This window comes from Nothobranchius furzeri, chromosome 2 (assembly GCF_043380555.1).
Source record: "Nothobranchius furzeri strain GRZ-AD chromosome 2, NfurGRZ-RIMD1, whole genome shotgun sequence".
Lineage (NCBI taxonomy): Eukaryota > Metazoa > Chordata > Actinopteri > Cyprinodontiformes > Nothobranchiidae > Nothobranchius > Nothobranchius furzeri.
The window spans coordinates 4,873,110-4,893,625 of NC_091742.1; the positions used below are offsets into that span (position 1 = coordinate 4,873,110).

Sequence of the window (20,516 nt, forward strand, 5' to 3'; positions counted from 1 at the left end):
CCAGAGCAAGTCAGATCAGCGTGAGGGAGAGACGCAGATCAGCGCGAGTGAGAGCCGCAGATCAGCGCGAGGGAGAGCCTGCAGACTGGCGCTGCTGCGAACCGGTTCCGCATTGTTGCACAGCGATCCAGGCAGCTGCTTCCAGCGCACGGTCCATTCTCAAAGTGGCGCAACCAAAAAACTATAATTAGCACACGATCGTTCTTGTCTGCACATGTTCTCTATTTTCTGTCTTATTTGTGCCTGAAGCGCGCTACTGCGGAGCTCATCACCTGTGCTGCGGTGATTTCACCTCACGCAGCATCGAAAACGCGCTCTCCGCTTTATGGTCAGGAGATCCCTTTGATCTGCTCAAAAGTAAATGATGAGGTGAAAAAGTAAGAATCCAGGCAACAGATTTTCTGGAGAATTATGAGGAGATGCAGGAAGATGAGAGACAGACAGGACAGGAAAATAGTTAAATAAAAACAAGAAAACAAAGTAAAATGTAGGTAGATTTATCTCCACTACACGTTTTTACCAGTAAAAAACAATAAGTTATACACATGTCATAGTTATACATCTGATACAATTCAGATCACCTTCAAAACTCAGTCACACACCCAGGGCCGTTTCAAGACATTTTGGGGGCCAAGGCAAAATGCCCCCCCCCCCCCCCCCCATAACTGGGCTCCCCAGAAGCCTCTGTGTAATTCATACCCTCTCCAGGAGTATTAGTTATACAGTGTTTGTAAAAGCCCCTCAGACATTACTGACATGTTCTAATATATCAGATGAAAAACTAAATTATCAGACATGCTGTCTCATCTGCTTCTTTTCTAAACTTGCAGAAAGTAACAAAACCATTTGAAAGCCACTATTTGTGGATTATCTGAAAGTTTCCATGGAGTTTGTGACAACTTATTTTATCATTGATCCTATCGTCTAATCTCACAGCTGAAACAAGCATCCTTAATAATCTGTGCACAGGAAGCTTACCGATGCTGTAGTAAAACAAAAGGTATAATAATTTATTATTAATAAAACCTTGTTGCAGCACTAAAGCATAAAAATGAGATTTTGCATTAAATATGCAAAATATTTACATATGAATTGTTTTAGAGCCCTTTTATTGGCAGAATCTGATATTAATTTAGTTCTTACAAAAAATGGGTCCCAACATGGTTTGTGTGGTGTTGCCATAGTGTGACGTCATAGGCACAGATCCCCTGTCCTCTTGTTTGGAAATGGAAATATGATCACCCTACATTAAACAAACTGTCCACCCGGGCTTTTGCGCTGCACAGAGACGCTTCGCTGCCTATGACTCTGAATGTCAGTTGAGAGTCAGTCTCATGCAGACTGACCAATGAAGAGAGGGCCTCAAGTTAAGACCCTCTCCTCATTGGTCAGTCCACACGAGGTGGGTCAAAGGTTACTCTGGGCGGGTTACGTGTTGTCAGGCATTCAAGTATTGAGTAAATTTACTGCATATTACAGTAAAATATTCTGTATGTGACCACATTATGGTGATCCTCGGGTCGTGATGATGGAGCCCTTGAATATTGTTGCCCAGGGTACAACAAAGTGTTAATCTGGCCCTGGTTCCGCCGTCACATTCCCGCAGAAACTGGTTGATCACACCGGGGCCAGACTACTAGCATGTGGTTTTACAACCACAATGTCCTCGGAAGCAAAAAAGCTTTTAAAAGGGAGGGAGGAGTCCTAACTGTTGCTGCAGGCGTGTTGTGTGAGAGTGCAGTTATATACTGGTTAATATATTTTTGGGTTCAGTTGCTTTCATGTGGCCTAATGTGAGTCTATTTGGGATCATTGGAATGATCAGCAGCATTTCTTGATGTGACTTTATGGCAGTTGCCCAGGGCATCATCGCAAGGAGGATGGCATTCATTTACTTTTGTTTTATTTGGTATTTTTTCAGTCATTTTTGGAAATAGTGATCAATTTTAATTAATTCACAGCCTATGTTTAATTACATTTAAAATAAATGTCAACAGATGAGATCAAACAAAACAGATGAGAATTGCCCTTAAGCTGTTTAACTTGGACCAAGCATTTTAGGTCACAGATAGATGTAGCTTAGGGTCTCTGTCTATTCACCTTATAAGACAATTTAGGTGATGGCATGTTGTTTTTCTGCTATTGAACTGTTTTCTAATAATGTTGTTTTAAATAAAGTGAAGGAAGGAGAGAAATAACGTTTCCCTAGCAGTTTTTAAAAATTTCCCCATGTAATCCGATTAATCGATTAATCGTGTCGAGACCCCATCCGATTAATCGATTATCCAAATAATCGTTTGTTGCAGCCCTACAGCAGAGATGATACGATATGTTACAATACTGAAAGCCAGACGATATTTGCAATTTTTAAGACCAGACCAGGTGTTTTCAGGACGCATCCAGATGTTGTTGTTTCATTAAAACATAGGCAGTAAAAGCTGCTGCCATCTAGCAGTCGGAGTTTGAATTACACCACATAAAGGATTCAGTATCAAGGCACAAAATGTTGCGATATTTCAGTATATCGATATGTTCCTGTATCTCTAGTTATGACATTTGTAAGATCTTTTAGTTTATCTTGTTAAAATAGATTCAGTTCAAATCTGTAGACTTAACAAAATTTCATCTCAAAGACATACTGTACAACTTTTTCATGTTTCTTGAGCCAGTATGTGCTCAAATAACCCTTTACGGGATAATGAAGTGTCACTCAGACCCCACCACCCTATGTGGCCAGAATACCGCACTTGCAACTTTAGAATGGTAGGCCACCTCCTGCTGAACTTTGTAAAAGTGGCCCTGGAGTCTGCTTCCATCATGTTTCCTGCATGTTTTAGCTCATGAACATGATTTTGTTAGGAATCGCTCCTGTAGACACTAATGAAGGCTGAGGAGACATTTCAGAATCAGAATCAGCTTTATTGCCAGCGCTCCTGCGACCCAGAGCATAGGAACTTGACTCCGCGAACACAACCTGGCCAAGGTTAAACACACACACATATAAACAAAAACAGGTACAGGCAGTCACGAGAGCAGCCATAACGGCGCTCAAAAGTTAAAGTCCCATTAGTTGTCACACACACTGATGTGTGTGCGAAATTTGTTCTCAGCATTTGACCCATCCCCTGGGGGAGCGGTGAGCTGCAGACACAGCTGCGCTCGGGAACCTTTTGGTGGTTTAACCCCCCAATCCAACCCTTAATGCTGAGTGTCAAGCAGGGAGGCATTGGGTCCCATTTTTTCAAAGTCTTTGGTATGACCCGACCAGGAATCGAACCCAGATCTCCCAGTCTCAGGGCGGACACTCTACCACTAGGCCACTGAGCTGGTTAGTTAAACAAATGCACAGCGTAGAGATTCGTTTCACTTTGGGTTATACTAAATGGACACAAGGGGGTGCTAAAAGCAAGTCAAAACTGCTAAGTCGCCCTTTAAAGCTAATATGTCCTGTTAGAAGGGAGTTTTTCTCTGCCCTGTCATTACATGCTTGCTTAGTATGGGGATTGCTGTAAAGACACTGACACTAGTCTACGACTCAATGCGATCTGCTGGATTCCTTATATAGGAAACGTTCAACTCATTTGCATAATGAACTGAACTCAATTGGAATTTCTTACTTTGTGAAGTGCCTTGAGACGACTCTTGTTGTGATTTGGCGCTATATACTGTAAATAAATTAATTGAATTGAAATACTGTTACATTTTGCTCTACCAGTCTGGACTGTTAAAGGTCTATTTGTTTAAAAAGGAGGTGTCGGTTATCGAAGTTAATAAAAAAAATGACTCAGACCGGCTCTAAAATGCTCAACTTTGAAAAGTTTCTCTGCGTTCTTTCACTCACAGAACTCCACATTTACTTTGTTGGTTGTTTTTTCATCACACTGTGTTCTAATGGCACGTTTGCAAAATTCATGTTGGTAAATTACAACGGGTTTGACACGTTTATCCCAAAAAGTAAAACGTGTGCTTTAGCAACTGAAGATTTATAAGCACGGTGACAGAAGACAGAGATTCTGTTTCTGCTCTGTGCGACAGAAAATGTGCGTCAGGACCATCCTGGCATCGGCGCAGGAGGTTCTGAACAAAGCCAGAGAGGCCCGCTGCAGAAGTGAGGAATGAGTGAATCACCTCTGTTTGAAATACCACTGACTCATTTCTGACTTGAGCAGAATGCCAACTAAAAACTAAACTAAAGGATTTCATGGGTCTGTCATTTCTCAGGGAACAGAACTGCGCCGAGCTGACGCAGACAGGATTAGCGCAAAAGATGGGCACTAAAAAGTGCTGTGCAAATGTGGGACAAACTTTCACCTTGGTTTTGGGTTGAGGTGGTTGTTTTCTGGTGTAAACCGATACGATGACGGTTGTTGCAAACTTCAGAAAATGTGGTGAAAGCTGCAAAACCAAAAAGGGCAGCAATGCACTAAGAATTTAAAGTTTGTGAGCTCCTTTTGTCCAATTTTAGCCTTCATCCAGTGGGATGTTTGTCTTTAGAAGAATGAGAGTGACCACACAGGAGGAAAAGGGAGGACTGTCAGCGTGACTGGGCTCAGCTGCTTTGAAACTTGCACACCGTTTCCTGTTTGCTGCCATGGCAACCACAGGCTTTTCCAATGTGAGCTGTGCCCTGCCTCCTGACACAAGTTAATGCATAGTTGGCCCGTGCAAGAGGAGCCAAACATCTATGTGGAAACCACAGGGTTGCCTTCACTCACTCCTTCTTGAAAACACTCAAAATCCCGAGTTATCAACCTTTCTTCATTTTTCATCGTTCATATTTTCTGTCACATTCTTCCCCGTTTCTTCGTGTTCTTTTCTTTTTTAAACTCCTCTAAGCATACTCCTGGGCCTATAATCTGACCCTGCCCTCCTCCCCTCACCCTGTCATTACACCCTTTGGCTAAAATGCCATTCTGTTCCCGTGGCAACCCTTTAATTAGCCAACCCCAACCACAGAGGCGGTAGCAAAGGGGCGTGGCCTGATGTGGCTTTGGAGGGGAGGAGCCTTGTGGGATACAGAAACCCTTCAAATGATTGTAGCTGTTGTTTTTACCCCCCCCCCCCCCCATGTTTTCCCTGCAGTCTCTGTATGGGGTCCGGGGAAATGTTGAGGACGGCAGTGGTTGGTTCTCATTCTGAGGTTAAATGTGAACAACGTGATGGTGTTTATACATACGTGTGGTGGTGAAGCGGCCGGTAAACTGCTGAAATAACTCTGCACGAGTTAAAGCATGACAGGAAAAGGTCCAAGGGAAAGTCCGTATTTCAACAGCGGCTCCTAAAGTTGTTCCACTCCACTTTTGGCATCACAGTAAAAGCTAAATCTAACAGTGAAAATGTAAATAAAGATGTCTACCATTGCTATTAACTGGCTAAATGTTTCATTGGGTGTTATTGATTCTAAAAATAATTTAAAAAAAACACGAGAACCATGATAGCGACAACATGGTCTGACAATGACTGACAATCTGAGGTGGTACCCAGGACATTTCCAAGGCTGCATTTCTGTGGAGAGATATGCGACAATGATTTGGTTCCTGGTACCCAGAGAGCATTTTTTTGTTTAAACAACATCTACACAATATCTGGGTAAAAAATCAGATCCAAAGCAACACCTAGGTTTAAATGAGATATAATAATAATTTAAATAGTTTCCTCTTCTACTCGCGATTTCAGTCACAATGTCTCTTAACATTTGTTCAGGGTTTCTCCCAGAGTTTTATAAGCCTGCAAGCACCCCACCCACCCCCACCCCCCACCCCAGTCAAGGAACAGTAGTGAAATGAACCATCCACCCCTCCTCCACTGTTGCAGACGAAGCACGGTAGCGAAATGTTCCGCCCCCTCTCGCGGTTCGCCAGGCTTAGCAAGTCTTCTTAGGGGAAACCTGATTTTTACAATTTATTCTTGTTTCCCTCCATCACGTTCTGAGTCTTCTCTAGAGGAAAGTGACCAGGAGGCTTCCAAATCAGAAGCCCAAACTTCCTCAGATGACATCTGAACCAGCTCTAGTCACCTTCACCTAAACTGATTGAAGAAAAATCTCTGAAGGTGTGGATAACTTGTTTAATCAATACATTTGCACTGGTCTCTAGTAGGAAGGAATGCCTTGCAGGTAGAACTCAGGGTACAAAAAAGCCCACAGAGCCCTGGCCCAGAAGTATCAGTCTGCGACATCAGAGCTGTGCTTCAAACAGTCTTATTTCTTGATATTTAGACATCTGGACTCAGATTGGATAAAAGCTATGCGGCTCTACCACCAAATTGCAACGTTGATGTTTTATCTCCACAAAAGACACAAGCGTTGAGGAGCTTCTGCCGTGTGGTGGAGTTGCTAATGCTAACGATTAGCTTCTGCTAGTAGAGACATTCTCTGTTTCCTGGACACTAAACCACCAACAGCCTTCCCCGTTACGAGTCAAGTTGGGTGAGTCCATGAATGTTAACAGTGCGGCATAGATCTGTCAGGACTTTCAAATCCTAGTTTTCTATAAGAAGCTAATGCAGGAGATAGGTGTAGAAAACTATTTTCATGTACAGCCTGCATGTTAAACTCCGAGCTACCGATCATTTTCTAAAATAATAAGTAAAAAATGGTTTCTCAATGAAGGACCACTTTAACCAACACGAGTAAAGAGAATTCCTCCGTTGTTTAAAATTGTTTGAATCTATCTGCCTCCATCACTTGGCCTCGTGACCCAAATATATGCAGAAGCCTTACTTAAGAGTCCTGAAACAAGGCTTTTTTATGCTCCTGACCTATGTGTCTGCTCACAAGGCTACAAAGACTGCGTTATAGTATCACACACCTGGCATGTGCTGTAGGTCAGGATGACATCACAATGCTGTCACATACTTAAACTTGAGGTAGACCTTTTGTATGTCATGGCTTCCATCGTAGCAGACACCATCAGAGACACAAAGAGCCTTTTATAAACCCACGCATGCCCAAGTCCCGCTCAGAGACATGCTGCCAGATGTCCAAATGGCTTGGACAACAAGCCTCCTGACATATGTGAGCACATGGACGAATGTGAGCATGTGTGTACATATGGCTGACCCCCCCCCCCCCCCCCCCCCCCCACACACACACACACACACAAACACACACACACACTCTGAACCACCTCTGCAGTGGTATGACCCTGAGCACCTCTCAGATCCATGATGGGTCCAGACGGTTTGTGTAGGGGGCTGGAGGATTTCACTTTGAAATGTGTCGAATCAGCAAGGGGCTCAACAGAGTATAGCTGTGTGTGTAAATGGGTGCGTGTTGTTGGTGAAAACTAGCAGAACAAAGCGAGGATTTCAAGGCTGTTGCAGATGGTAGCCTTGGGGGCCGCTGAGACCAGCTGGTCCTGCTTCAGTCAACAGTCCTTATTTAGTTTCCTCACTTTCTCTCCCCTAGACAGCTTTCCTTCTCCTTCGTATCAGAGAACAGAAGGTTTGGACCACACACAGCGCCCACCACTCACACTCGGAGATCTGATGAAATCAGACCCACGGGATATCCAACTACAAGTGAGTCACAATTTTTAGATGGAGTTAAAATCTCTGTCTTTCGGAAGAATGAAGAAGTTCAACAGGAGATTCCTCTAATTCTAAAAACAACACAACACGATAACAAAATCCTGATGTTGGTTTAGTGGTCGCCTTTGATTCAGCCAAATGCTCTTTTGAGATAAAGTCTACTCAGGGTGGATTATTTTCTGCCCGGGATCTCAATCAAAACTAATTTCTTCTTAAAAGAAGAAAATTTTGAAAGAAAATATTTTCACCAAATCCTCCTATAATATGGATTAATGTACAGTTCTAGTCCCATTGCTAAACCGTTTCCCATTAAAATCCAAAGTTGTGACCTTGTAACATCTTTAAGATAATAACTTAAAGGTGCAGCATGTAAGAATAAAGTAAGATGATCCCTTTCTTATGTTTCGTGAGTTTCATGACTATTGCCATTTACAGATCACCACCAGAAGATTCTAGATAACAAGCAAAGAGGAGTCATACACTCAGTAAGTTAAGTAGATAAATATAATGTCATATTTGATGTTAGCACTCTGTGGTGTTTTACGGTAGAGTACTTACTACACTTATTACAGTAATATGCCTCCAGCATAGAGGAAGTGTTGTTTATATCGTCTGGCTGTTAGCTTGCTATTACAGCTTGAAACGACTCATTAAAGAAAGATAAACACCACGTTTGACTCATTATTCTCTTTACACACACATTTCGCTGTAATATAGAGTCGCTGTGATTGATGTTAGATCTGTCTGCGGCCTTTGGTACGGTCGATCATGACATTCTTTTGGATCGGCTACAACATTGGGCGGGAATTACCGGTGCAGCCCTACAATGGCTACGCTCCTACTTATCCGACATGAGTTTTTGTGTCAGTGTAGGTGAAACCTCCTCGACCTGGGCGGGACTCCAGTGGGGTGTGCCACAGGGGTCTGTAATGGGTCCGCTTCTTTATGCCATCTACCTAATACCGTTGGGGAATCTTCTTTGGCGGTTTGGCATGCTTTTTCATTTTTATGCTGACGATTGTCAGATCTACCACCCCCTTCAGCGGGGGGTCGATGGGTCAATATCAAAGCTTGTGGATGCCTTAGAGGATGTGCGCTCCTGGATGGCTACAAACTTTTTACATCTGAATGACTCTAAGAATGAAGTAATTGTACATAGCCCTGACATGTCTACAGGCCCATGCGATGCTGTGAATCTAATGTGAAGATCACCATCCGAAATTTAGGAGTGCAACTAGACTCAGCCCTTAAATTTGACACGCAAATCAACCAGGTTGTGCGATCGTGTTTTTTTTTTATTTACGCCGACTAGCCAGAATTAAGCCCCTGCTGTCCAGAGTACATTTAGAGACTGTCACACATGCTTCTATTCTTTCAAGGCTCGACTACTGCAATGCACTGTATACCGGCCTTAGTCAGGGTGCGGTAGCACGCTTTCAGTTAGTACAAAACTCAGCCGCTAGGTTCGTGACAGGCACTAGGCGCAGGGAGCATATCACCCCTGTGTTGGCATCCCTTCATTGGCTGCCTGTGCAATACAGGGCAAAATTTACGGTCTTGGTACTGGCATACAAGGCCTTACAAGGAACGGCTCCAGCATATCTTGGCAACCTTTTGCATAGACATGCCCCCTCGCGGGCCCTTCGCTCAGCCAGCAGGGAGCTGTTGATGGTTCCGCGCACCAAGTGCAGGTCACGGGGGGACCGTGCGTTCTTGGTGTTGGTACCTGCACTTTGGAATAGGGTTGTCACGGTAACCGGTATAGCGGTAAACCCCGGTAAAAAAGTTGACAATAAAAATAACCGTCCAGTTTTTAAAAAACTATATTATCTCGGTGGGTTTACCGTGGCCGCGGTTTCGGCGCGATGACCCTTACCAGCCACCGTCGCTTCAGCTGAAGTTCCCGTGGCGCGCACACGCACTTTTTAGTTTGCAACGGCACCAAAACTTTGAAGCTGAAATAATGGCCGAAAGAGGAGACGGCAGCGCCCAGGACATCCATCTGCCCTCAAAGAAGACTAAATCGGAAGTATGGGCATATTTTGGATTTCTGAAAAATGCTGAGGGACAGTTAATAGAAGACGGCTATCCCGTTTGCAGAACATGCAGGAAACAAGTGTCTGCAAAAGGCAGCAACACTTCAAATCGAATGGCACATCTGCGTGACAATCACCCGCGTCTCTACAGCCAGTGCAAGGTAAGTTAACATTAGCATTTTAGCTTAAATGCATGACGTGAGGACTTTTGGTTGAGGGAGAATGCAACGAGTCACTATATACTGCAGCCGCAGCGTCCTCTGCCAGCATTTAAACCGTGTCACGGACACCCTGTTGCTGGATGAAGCATCTTATTTGTTGATGATGAAGAGAAATATACAATTAGTTCCTTGTCATTGATTTGTTTACATTTTCAATGCCATTTATACTTGAACATTTGGATTTGATTACATAGTGTAGTAGTTATTTTAGTAATTTGTTTAAAGTGGCTGTTTGTTTTAAATACATATTTTTTTAAGGTTGACTTGTACAGTGCTCAAGTCAAGTGTGGACTGGAGTTTTAGATTTTCATTTTGATAATGAAGAAAACAAGTATATGAGAAAACAAGTGGTGTTTATTTGATTTGTTTACATATTGTTTATGTTTCGAATGTTTGGATTTGTATAATTTAAACCTGCACTGACTACTGTAACATGTTCCAGAAAAAGAAGGTATTTGTTCCTTTACTTGTGAAAAGTTGCACTTTTGCTAAGGCTTTGTGTTATTTTAGGTTTAATAAACACTGTTAAACCTTTTCAGAACTATTTCAGTTTGTGTAGAACAGGACTATCAATGCTTTCTGAACATATGCAACACCGCTTAAAAAATACCGCGATAATACCGAAAACCGTGATAATTTTGGTCAAAATAACCGTGAGGTTAAATTTTCATACCGTGACAACCCTACTTTGGAACCAGTTGCCTTTAGTGGTGCGTCAGTCACCCTCATTGGGGTTTTTTAAGACTCGCCTTAAGACCCATTTTTTGTCAAGGCATTCCAGGATTAGCAATTTTTACCTGATCTTGTTGCCCCAGCCTCTTAATCTTTTTCAGGATTTTATTTTTTGTTTTTACTCTCCATCCATTGTCTGAACGAGCTTGTCCATGTAGGGTTGCGCGGGGGGGGTGGGGGTGGGGGGGGGGGGTGGGGGGGCTGGTGCCTATCTCCAGCAGTCAATGGGCAATCAGGCGGGGTACACCCTGGACAGAGAGCCAGTCCATCGCAGGGCAACACAGAGACACACAGGACAAACAATCATGCACACACACCTAAGGACAATTTAGACAGACCAATTAACCTGACAGTCATGTTTTTGGACTGTGGGAGGAAGCCGGAGTATCCGGAGAGAACCCACGCATGCACAGGGAGAATATGCAAACTCCTTGCAGAAAGATCCGAGGCTGGGAAGCGAACCCAAGACCTTCTTGCTGCAAGGCAACAGCTCTAACCAACCTCTCTTAATTTTTTGTATGCTGGTTTTACGATTGCTGTATTTTATTTTGATGGTTTTATGTGTTTATTGTGTTGTGCTCAGCACCGTGGGTGTCTGCATTGGTCGCAGAAGAGGCTTTATAAATAAATAAATGAAATGAATGAAAACGTAGCTTGAGATGTTTTTAGAGCTGCCTATTTGCTTCTAATTCACCATTAGCATTGTTAGCTCAACATTAGCCTCTAGCATTCTTTACCCGATATTAGAGTAAAACAAAAATATGTTGTGGCTTCTTAGGGCCACAGGAAAAAACTTTTGTTACTGGCTTTGGTTCCTTAAACAACTCTGGAGTTTGTTTATTTATTTATTTATTGCCGGCTGTAGTTAAATTGCAAAAGACAGCACTGCAGCATTAGCTCACAGGAGACAGCAACCTCACACTCACTGATGGTAAACAGTAGCTATGTCCCTCCTTCCTTTGTTTTGAAAGAAGAAAAACTGGCAAACACTGCAGCCGACTGAGAATGAAATATGCTTCGGTATAACTTTCCTTCCAACATGATTGAGACATTAAGACTGTTTTGGAATTATTTCACTGTAGAAATCTCACTTTTTTCTTACACAATGCACCTTTCAACAATAAATACATGGTGGGTGGATTGGAGAAACAATCTATCATTTTGTTTTGTTGGAAAACAAATAATCAAATAATCTGATAAATAAACCAACTAAACTGTGGGGAAATCATATTTCCCATTGAGAACTTGTTTATTTTTTACCTTTACACAGGCCTCCATAGAAAATTATCTTAAACACATTTAGGTCCAAATTCCATCCATAGCTTAAAGTTAAGTTTATCAGTTAGTCACTCACACATTCTTCAAGGATTTTAAGATTTTATTCATTATTTAGATTTGAATAAGTGGGTAAGTATTTCATGTTCTTTCTTTTTTTATTTTCTGTTGCCAAGTTACCCATTAACTTTGTGTTTCTGTCATAATTTTGCAATTTGTCCTTTAAAGGAAATAAAAATCATTAAATGAAATTTTCTGTGACTTTCTGGGCAGATACTTCCTTGTGTAACCAGGGTAACCTTGAATATTTGCACTTGATTAAAAAAGTAATATTAATAAAACCTCAGCTCTACCAGAACAACCTTGGTTTGATTTGGTTATTTGTTTTAAGAACATGGAAATGAAAAAGGGGTTAATGAAAATAAAATAAAAGGAAACCTCATTAACATCATTAATGACTGAAAAATCCACAATAAAAAGACAGTTTTAAATATAATTCATATAACTCATATTTTCATGTTTTTATTGTAAAACTGCAAAAGGAGAACCTTTTCACGTCTACGTAGAATTTCTGAAAAATCCCAGTAGATTTGAGCTGAGCTGTGGTAAATTTACAAAGCTAAATGAAAGAGAACGAGTTAGTGGGAGAACCAGATGAATGGATGAACGGGAAGCGTGTGCTCCAGGATCAGGTTACATATCAGTCAAACACTGAACTTCCAAGACCTGGCCACATGAAAAACTCTCTGCCTTTCTGGTCCCAGGCTAAAAAGCTGCGACTGAATTCTTTTCACTCTTTTCCACCATTTATGTTCCAAAATGCACTTGAATTGCATAAAATGCCCAGTAAAAGCATTTGTACTTAGCAAGCTGACTTTTCTCTGTCCCCACTTGCCTTAATTTTTTGCCTCGGTCATCCTTCTGCTGAATCCCGCCCCTCCCCCCATTAATGACCCAGGTGTGCTGCAGGTACCTGCTTTGCTGGATCGAATCCAATCCAACCTTCAGGCTGTAAATTTTCCACCTTGCCGGACTATTATTCATAACGCTGATGAATTTCATGTTCAAAGCAAACAGTTGATGGTGAGATCTCTTAAATAAAACACTTAAAAGTGGTAATGGGTAATAAAAAGGGTTTGAACTCCTTCAAAAAGGTTATAGACTGTTTTCAACTTGACTTGTAGAATAACGAGATAAGGTTTTGAGAAAAGTTGCCCTCAGGGAACTCGTATGATCTTACAAAGCGGTGTATTGTAACCGGCTCCTCTGACAGGGCTGCAGCTGGCTTCTAAAAGGATTCTTGGGGGAGCCTGTGAGGTGTGTGTGTGTGTGTGTGTGTGTGTGTGTGTGTGTGTGTGTGTGTGTGTGTGTGTGTGTGTGTGTGTGTGTGTGTGTGTGTGTGTGTGTGTGTGTGTGTGTGTGTGTGTGTGTGTGTGTGTGTGTGTGTGTGTGTGTGTGTGCATATGTTTTGCAAACCAGACATCCCCCCCTCCCCCCTTTATCCCCAGCACTTCTGCTGGGAGGAATGTGCGGTCCGCCTCCTACGCCAGACGGCTGTGCCAACATTCCTGACAAACAGAAAAGAGAGGGGGGAGGAACAAGAAGGGACACTGAGAAAATGGCTCAAATCTTTGGTTCTAAAGAAGTGGAGGTCTGCTTTTGATAAAAAGGAGTAAAGGTGACACCATGTCCAGGGATTGCAACAAAAACGGAGAAGCTATTGTTTAGTAAATTGCCCCCAAGGTCCCATCATAACCTTTGCAGCCCCATAACCCCCATGCACACATCATAAAAGCCTACAGGGGATTCCTGGAATACCGTCCCTTTACCAGACCAAATCCTGATTTTTGTACTCCACACATGCAAACACACACACACACACACCCTGGACTCTTGAGGCTGCTGCATAAAACAGTTTTTTAAAAACAACTCATTATTTGATTGCTTTGTGGCGTGTGAGCAGCCTGGTTCATGTCCTGTCCTGCCTTGCAGAAATATCAATGACATTCAGGACAAGAAATGGTTAATAAACACACACACACACACACGCACGCGCGCGCACACACACACCTTGGAATTAATGCTTTTGCCAGAGTTTTCAAGCTGCGACCTGCCATCGACCTATCCCACATCCAGCGAGGCAGAGGCCACTAATTCAGCAGCTGGGTGCGAGGCCGTGTGCGTTTGTGTGAGAATCAGTCTGGGATGCCAGACTGTTCTCTACACACTGACCCCTGCATGCCCCCTCCACAGCTACTATATTCACACTCCTGCTAACCAGAATATAGATAAGACTTTTTTTCTTTAGATGATGAGTTACGTGACAATGCATTTAGCGAAGTGGAAAAAAGTGGAAAAAGAAGACTCTACCTTGTGGCTTCTTGCTCCAGGCGGGAAACACTGGGAACATAGAACATGACTCCAAAAATGAGCAGTGGCTCATTGCCAAACTTGTCCAGCTGCTTTTTCAGGGGTTTCTCAAGTTCTACCCAGCGCTGGGCCGGGGTCTGGGTCTTCCCTTGGAACCACAGTCCAAAGTAATGGGTCTACAGACCAGAGAGAATGAGGGGATCGTCATTTTGATGCATGGGAAAAGACAAAAACAAAAAGTGAAAATACTGCTAAAATGACTTGTTTTCAGAAGACGGAACAAATAAAAGAAAATGCAAATGAACTAAACAAACTAGCAAATCTTCTAATCTGGTCCAACTCATGTACAGTAGCTATGGAAACAACAGCCATCATGGTGAGATAATAGTCCAACCCAAATACTTGCAATGCGCCCTACGGTCTTCTGTGAAGTGCACTTGGAGGAAGTGTGCAGTAGGGTTTGAGTGCGTAGTGCACAAGTGTGCCAAATGTGAGCTTTCAATCGTCAACCATGTCACATGCCTGGATGTTGGTTGCCGTTTGTGCTACTTTAAAAAAAAATCTTTACTAGCAACTTTCAAACAAACAATTATTTGACTAAATTTACATTCATTGCTGTTCATATTAAGTCTTTGTCTAAAACACAAACCTAGACATGCCCCTGTTAATAAATATCATTAATCAACCTAAAATTAAATTCTTTCATTTGAAAATACATATTTTTCCAAAAGGGTACTTGAGCCATTGCTCCGACTTCTTCTCAAAAACCCCACGCAGCAATGAATTGTGGGTAATATCCTTGCACAAATTCCGCATCGATGCAGACTTGGAAGAAGTGTGGATCAAAGGTGCAAAGGGGCCGTGGTCACCTTCCACACTTGTGAATCGGGACATGCTGCGCACTCGAACCCCTGGACGGGATCACGCAGTTGAAGGGCGCATGGGTGGATGAGCGAGTATTGGGACTGGGCTCATCTGTCTGAATAAATAAACACTGTTTAATAGAAACTATTGTAAAATCGTTTTCTTCCTAGCAGACAAAACTGCTTTTAACTCCATAAATCTGTAATCCCTCAAGTTTCATGTTAGGCCCCCTTAAGTTTCTTATATTTTAGTTTTTACACACACTTCATCATTGTCTTGTCAAATACAATTTAAGATCAACAACATGGAAGTTACATTTTAGTATTTTTGAGGACTCTAGATAAGCATAACACTTTACCTATTTTTGACACAATGACCTGTTTCCATGTCACTTATCAAACTTTGTTGTTTTTAGATGTGTTTAATGCAAATACTTATGTGATAATCTTATTTAAAACACATGTTCATGCTGGATATTACGATATTTCATCTCGATGAGATTTAAAAACAAAAATCTGTGAGTATTATAAGCTCAAGATGTGTTGGACAACTATTATTTGAGACAGACAATGCTGTTCAAAGGACAGGTGTTAAAGGTGCATTATGTAGAAATGAAGTAAAAATTACATTCTGTGGTAAATTTGGTTACTGCAGCCACTTTAAAGAACTCTGGAAGTTTATGCCGGCCGCCTTCAAATTACAATAGTTGGCGTTGCAGCATTAGCTTGCAGGAGACACGGCAACCCCACACTCACTGATGGTAAACAGCAGTTACGTCCCTCCTTCCTTTGTTTTGAAAGGAGAAAAACCGACAATCCCCGCAGCCAGCTGGATGTGAAATATGTTTCAGTATGACCTTCCTTCCAACATGAAACATTAGACTCTTTTGTGATTTTTCTCACAGTAAAATTCTCACTATATTCTTACATACTGCACCTTTAAATGGAGTCACTTTGACTTTGGTATTTTCTTATATTTGACGTTCTGCAAACGTAAAGAACTCCTTATGACATCACTTCCTGTCATGGATTGAGACCAACCTGATAAACAGGTTTCAAAAACATATTTACTTGCAAACTGATGCTTATTTTTCATATACAGCACAACTACCTGTTACAGCATGTACTTGATCAGATTTTAATAAGCAACAGATTTGACATCTATCATTATTTACCTCCTGTCTTATGATTTTGCCAAATTTATAAATCTTCTATATTACAACTATGACCCACAGACAGCAAATCTTGTGCAATACCAATAATTTCCAAAGAAGCTGTCTTGGATCGTGTGCAATGTTGTGCATTAGTCACCTGGATCGCACTCTTTTATGTCTCTTTAATGAAGGTGATACAGCTGGAGGCGTTAGCTGCAGCGTACAGTACTCACAACAAATCTACTGACGTGCAAACCGACAGCAACAAAGACGAACACGCACGCTGAAGTTGTGGCAGCACACCACCTTATTTATAACATCTCTGACACCTGACAAATACCACGACACTATGTGAGTATGCTCGACACCACCCCGCTCTATATCACACTGTCAGCAGCTCCAACAGGCACACACACACACACACACACACACACACACACACACACACACACACACACACACACACACACACACACACACACACACACACACACACACACGGTGATCAAACTAAATCCATCGTCAGGCAAACACAAGAGCATGCTCACTGTGAGCCTTGCCTCTCACCTGCAACTCTAAAGCAGAGTAAAGGAGAGTAAACAGAACAAATACTGTACGCGATAGCTGGGTTTCAAATTAGCAGAGCACACTGTGGCAAAGAGCAGGAGAAAATATTAATCTACCAGCACTTAGAAGAGAAATGGTGTAGAAATATTATCCCCAGAATTAAGCCCAAACGACTAAAATTAAGGTATGATTTAAGAGTAAAAGGGGAGTAAAAGCTATAGCAACGCTAAAACTTAAAACACCCACATGCCATGTGCACTAAACATTACTGAACATTACTTAAAACTGTGAATGACCAAAACAATAATAGTAAATATTTTTTAGCTTTGGTAATTAGTAAATAAATAAAGCTGCCTTTGGATGTTTCAAAAACATTGCAAGATAAATGTTTTGAGACTTTATTGTGAATAATTGGAAAAAATCTGATAAAAAAAACAACAATGGACAAATAAAGTTTGTGTCCTAACTAGCTTTTATTTATTTATTTATTTATTTATTACAATTTTGTTACTCTATAATAATAAATCAGCTTTTCTCAAAAATTTGAATTGAATCTCAAATATTTTTACTTGTTCTGAAAGTAACCTTTTCACAATTTGATTTTAAATTTCATTAATTGACTTTTTCCCCTCATTATTTCAAATTTATACTAGAAATAATGGTTTAACTTTTCTCTCGGTGTTTCAACTTAGTTCTGTAAATACTATTAGAGCTGTTTTGCTTCAGCGTTTAGATTTTCATCTCAAAACTAGAAAAACAAAAACTGTCCTTGGTTGCTTCGCTATCTGACCCTAATGCATCATTCTGAAGTCGTCTGAATTTCCTTAAAGGTGTGGAACACTCGTTTAGTTAATACTTTTGCAGTGGCGTCACGTAAGTCGTACTCAGGGGGGAAAAAACACCAGTGCGCCATTTCCAGGAACTAGTAGTGACCCACATCACAGCTGAGCTTTGGACGGAAGCTTTTGGAGTCTTGCTTCCTGATATTTCAAATCAAATCAAATCAAATTTTATTTGTATAGCACCTTCTACAACATTATCCAAAGCCCAAGGTGCTGAACAACATCATTAAAAGAAAAACATTCCCAATACATGGGCATAAAAGCAGGATAAAAACATAAAATCATAAAATAGCAAGCAAACAGCATTACAGATAAGAGATATTGGAATAAGACCAATCGATAAAAAAACAAATGTCGGACAAAATAAAATCAAGCATCCGGTTTAAAAAGAAGAATAGTTAAAACCATAATGTTAGGGCAATTCAAGTGACCCTAGCGCTGAAACACAATCAGATAAAAATGAGTCTTTAAACGAGACTTAAAGACTTGAAGGGATGGTGCCTGCCTAATGCTCAGTGGCAATTCGTTCCACAGAGTTGGAGCCAAAATAGAAAAAGCACGACTACCCCTCGATCGAAATTTCGACCGGGGGACCACCAGAAGTTTGGACATCTAACCTCGAATTGGGTAACAACAAAACTCTACCACTGACTTGCAACACTGATGTTTTATCTCCTCAAATAACATGAGCTTGGAGGAGTTCTGAGACTATTTCCATGTTCAAATGCATGAAAAACTTAAGATTGGCCGATTTAAATCAGAAACAATAATTAAAATCTGTTTCAGTGTTCCATACCTCCAATGAAACATTTTTATTTTTTATTTTTATTAATAAAATGAAGATAACTAGGTTTGAAAGGGGCAAAAATCATGAGATAACCTCTAACACCTGGTGTAGCAGAGGACAGCACTGACCTCCAGGAGCTCCAGCCTCTGGGCCACCATCTCCAAACATTCCTGTCCCGTACTCTCCACTGACAGAGTGCATTCCATCACATTGTTGTCCAGCAGGCGGATCCGCGTTACAAAGTAGTTCTTGCTCAGGACATTGTAGCGACGTGTGCGCCTCAGTTTCAGCCGAAAGGGCATGGCTGGTCAGGGCGGGGGTCACGGCTGAGTCAAAGGTCAAAAGTCACTCGAGAGCACGCGAGGGGGTAAAGAGGGTTGAGCAGGCTCTATGACCTGGCTGCTGCCCTCCTCACTCTCGCGCGACGCCAGCCACACCACCGGGCGGAGAGATGCACCCAGGCAAGGTGCTGGCCCATTCCCAATGATGTCTGGAGAGGAGGAGGAGGATGAGGAGGATGAATGGGTGCTGTGAAGAAAGATCAAGCAGAGAACAACGTATCAGTAACATGGAGAATATTCAGCAGATTCCAACGTCTTATTTCTGAGTGCTAGCTTCCTCCCTACTTCCTATAAAGAAGAGTAGCAAATAAAAAGCTGAGTAAGCGGAATTGTTAAATACATAAATAGAGTTGTGTGTGGGCGACAGCGGTGGTCCACGAGCAGAAAATAAATTCAGGTGTCATGAAAAAAAAATAAACTCATTAAACTTCAGTAAAAAGAAGAAAAACACTTGAAGGGCTGGGAGTGTACGGGGGGGGGGGGGAACACCCCCAAGGGATAGATCAGACCTTTTGATGTCGTGGGTGAGAAGTTTGGAAGCAACAACATCTCTACCTGTTGTTATTGCCTCTTTGAAGGACCTCAGTTTGGAGAAATTAAGATTAGTCTGAAGAGATTAATGAGCCAATAATCGTAATGGGACCAGTTCCAAATTTGATGGAAACAAAAGAGTGGAACGTATATTGCACAGATCAGCTAATGGACTTTAGGATGGAGAATCCAACCACAGAATCAGGAGGTTAGGGACACCGGTGGGGATCACTTCAAACAGGTCAAACCAGCATCAGCTTGTTGGTTATCCTTCATCCTCATGACACAAGGACTAGAGCTCAAACTGTGAAGGGCAAGGAGCTGTGAGGTTAAAAGAAAGTCAATAAATAAAAGTTTTAAAGAATGAAAAATAAAACTGAGTAGGAGTTCAATGACAACACTCTAGAAAGAGATACGGAGTAGAAAAGGAGGAAAGGAGGAGGAGTGGATGTGTTGCTTCTTGTTCTAAGCTCTGGCAATGTCAGCTTGGATCCCAGCCCAGATTCCTTTCTACTCTGATGGGAAAAACACTGCACAACTGACACAAGCATCAGTGTGTGTGTGTGTGTGTGTGTGTGTGTGTGTGTGTGTGTGTGTGTGTGTGTGTGTGTGTGTGTGTGTGTGTGTGTGTGTGTGTGTGTGTGTGTGTGTGTGTGTGTGTGTGTGTGTGTGTGTGTGTGTGTGTGTGTGTGTGTGTGTTAAGGCTGAGTGAGCAGGTGAAAAAAACAGCAGACGCAGCTGTCGGCTGACAGACAGACGGACAATAGTTTGAGATGCTACATATTTGCGTTGTTTGCGACATTTAAACCTCCCTTACTCATCTATTGAAACAGCAAACCCCATGTGGGAGCCAAGACTCATTACTTCTCAATCCATCTGCGTACTGTAATGTGGAATCATCTAATTCATGCACGCCAAACGTGAAACCAACCAAAAAATATGCATAAAATCGGATTCACTTTTGGATACGTGACCCCAGGGGTCACCTGACCTAAACCCTAACCCCTCTGGCTCTTGATAAAGAGACACCACAACTCTGATTGACAGTAAACTCGAGTATGCGGAAGTAGATAAACACACATAGACCATACTTTCACTGTAGTGCACAAACACAGACATGCATGAACAAGAAACACCACACACACACATAGAAAACACTTCTCTCTCTCACACACAGACACACACACCAGGTTCTTCAGAGGTTAGCCAAAGGACTAGACAGCATTTGGTGCAACTCTAAACTAGCAATCTGCAGCACGGTTTTGGG

At 41.9% G+C, this 20,516-nt stretch overlaps 1 protein-coding gene across 1 annotated transcript in view; it reads right to left on the reverse strand.

Annotated features, from left to right (window-relative positions):
• The window catches only part of LOC107377599 (protein tyrosine phosphatase non-receptor type 14), a 33,264-nt gene extending 14,585 nt beyond the window's left edge, over positions 1-18,679 (reverse strand). The window contains exons 1-2 of the mRNA XM_015947306.3: positions 18,506-18,679; positions 14,165-14,340 (exon numbers count right to left, since the gene is read on the reverse strand). Of these exons, the coding sequence (XP_015802792.1) occupies positions 14,165-14,340; positions 18,506-18,679 (350 nt within the window). The remainder of the gene's footprint in view (positions 1-14,164; positions 14,341-18,505) is intronic.
• Positions 18,680-20,516: the final 1,837 nt, after the last annotated feature.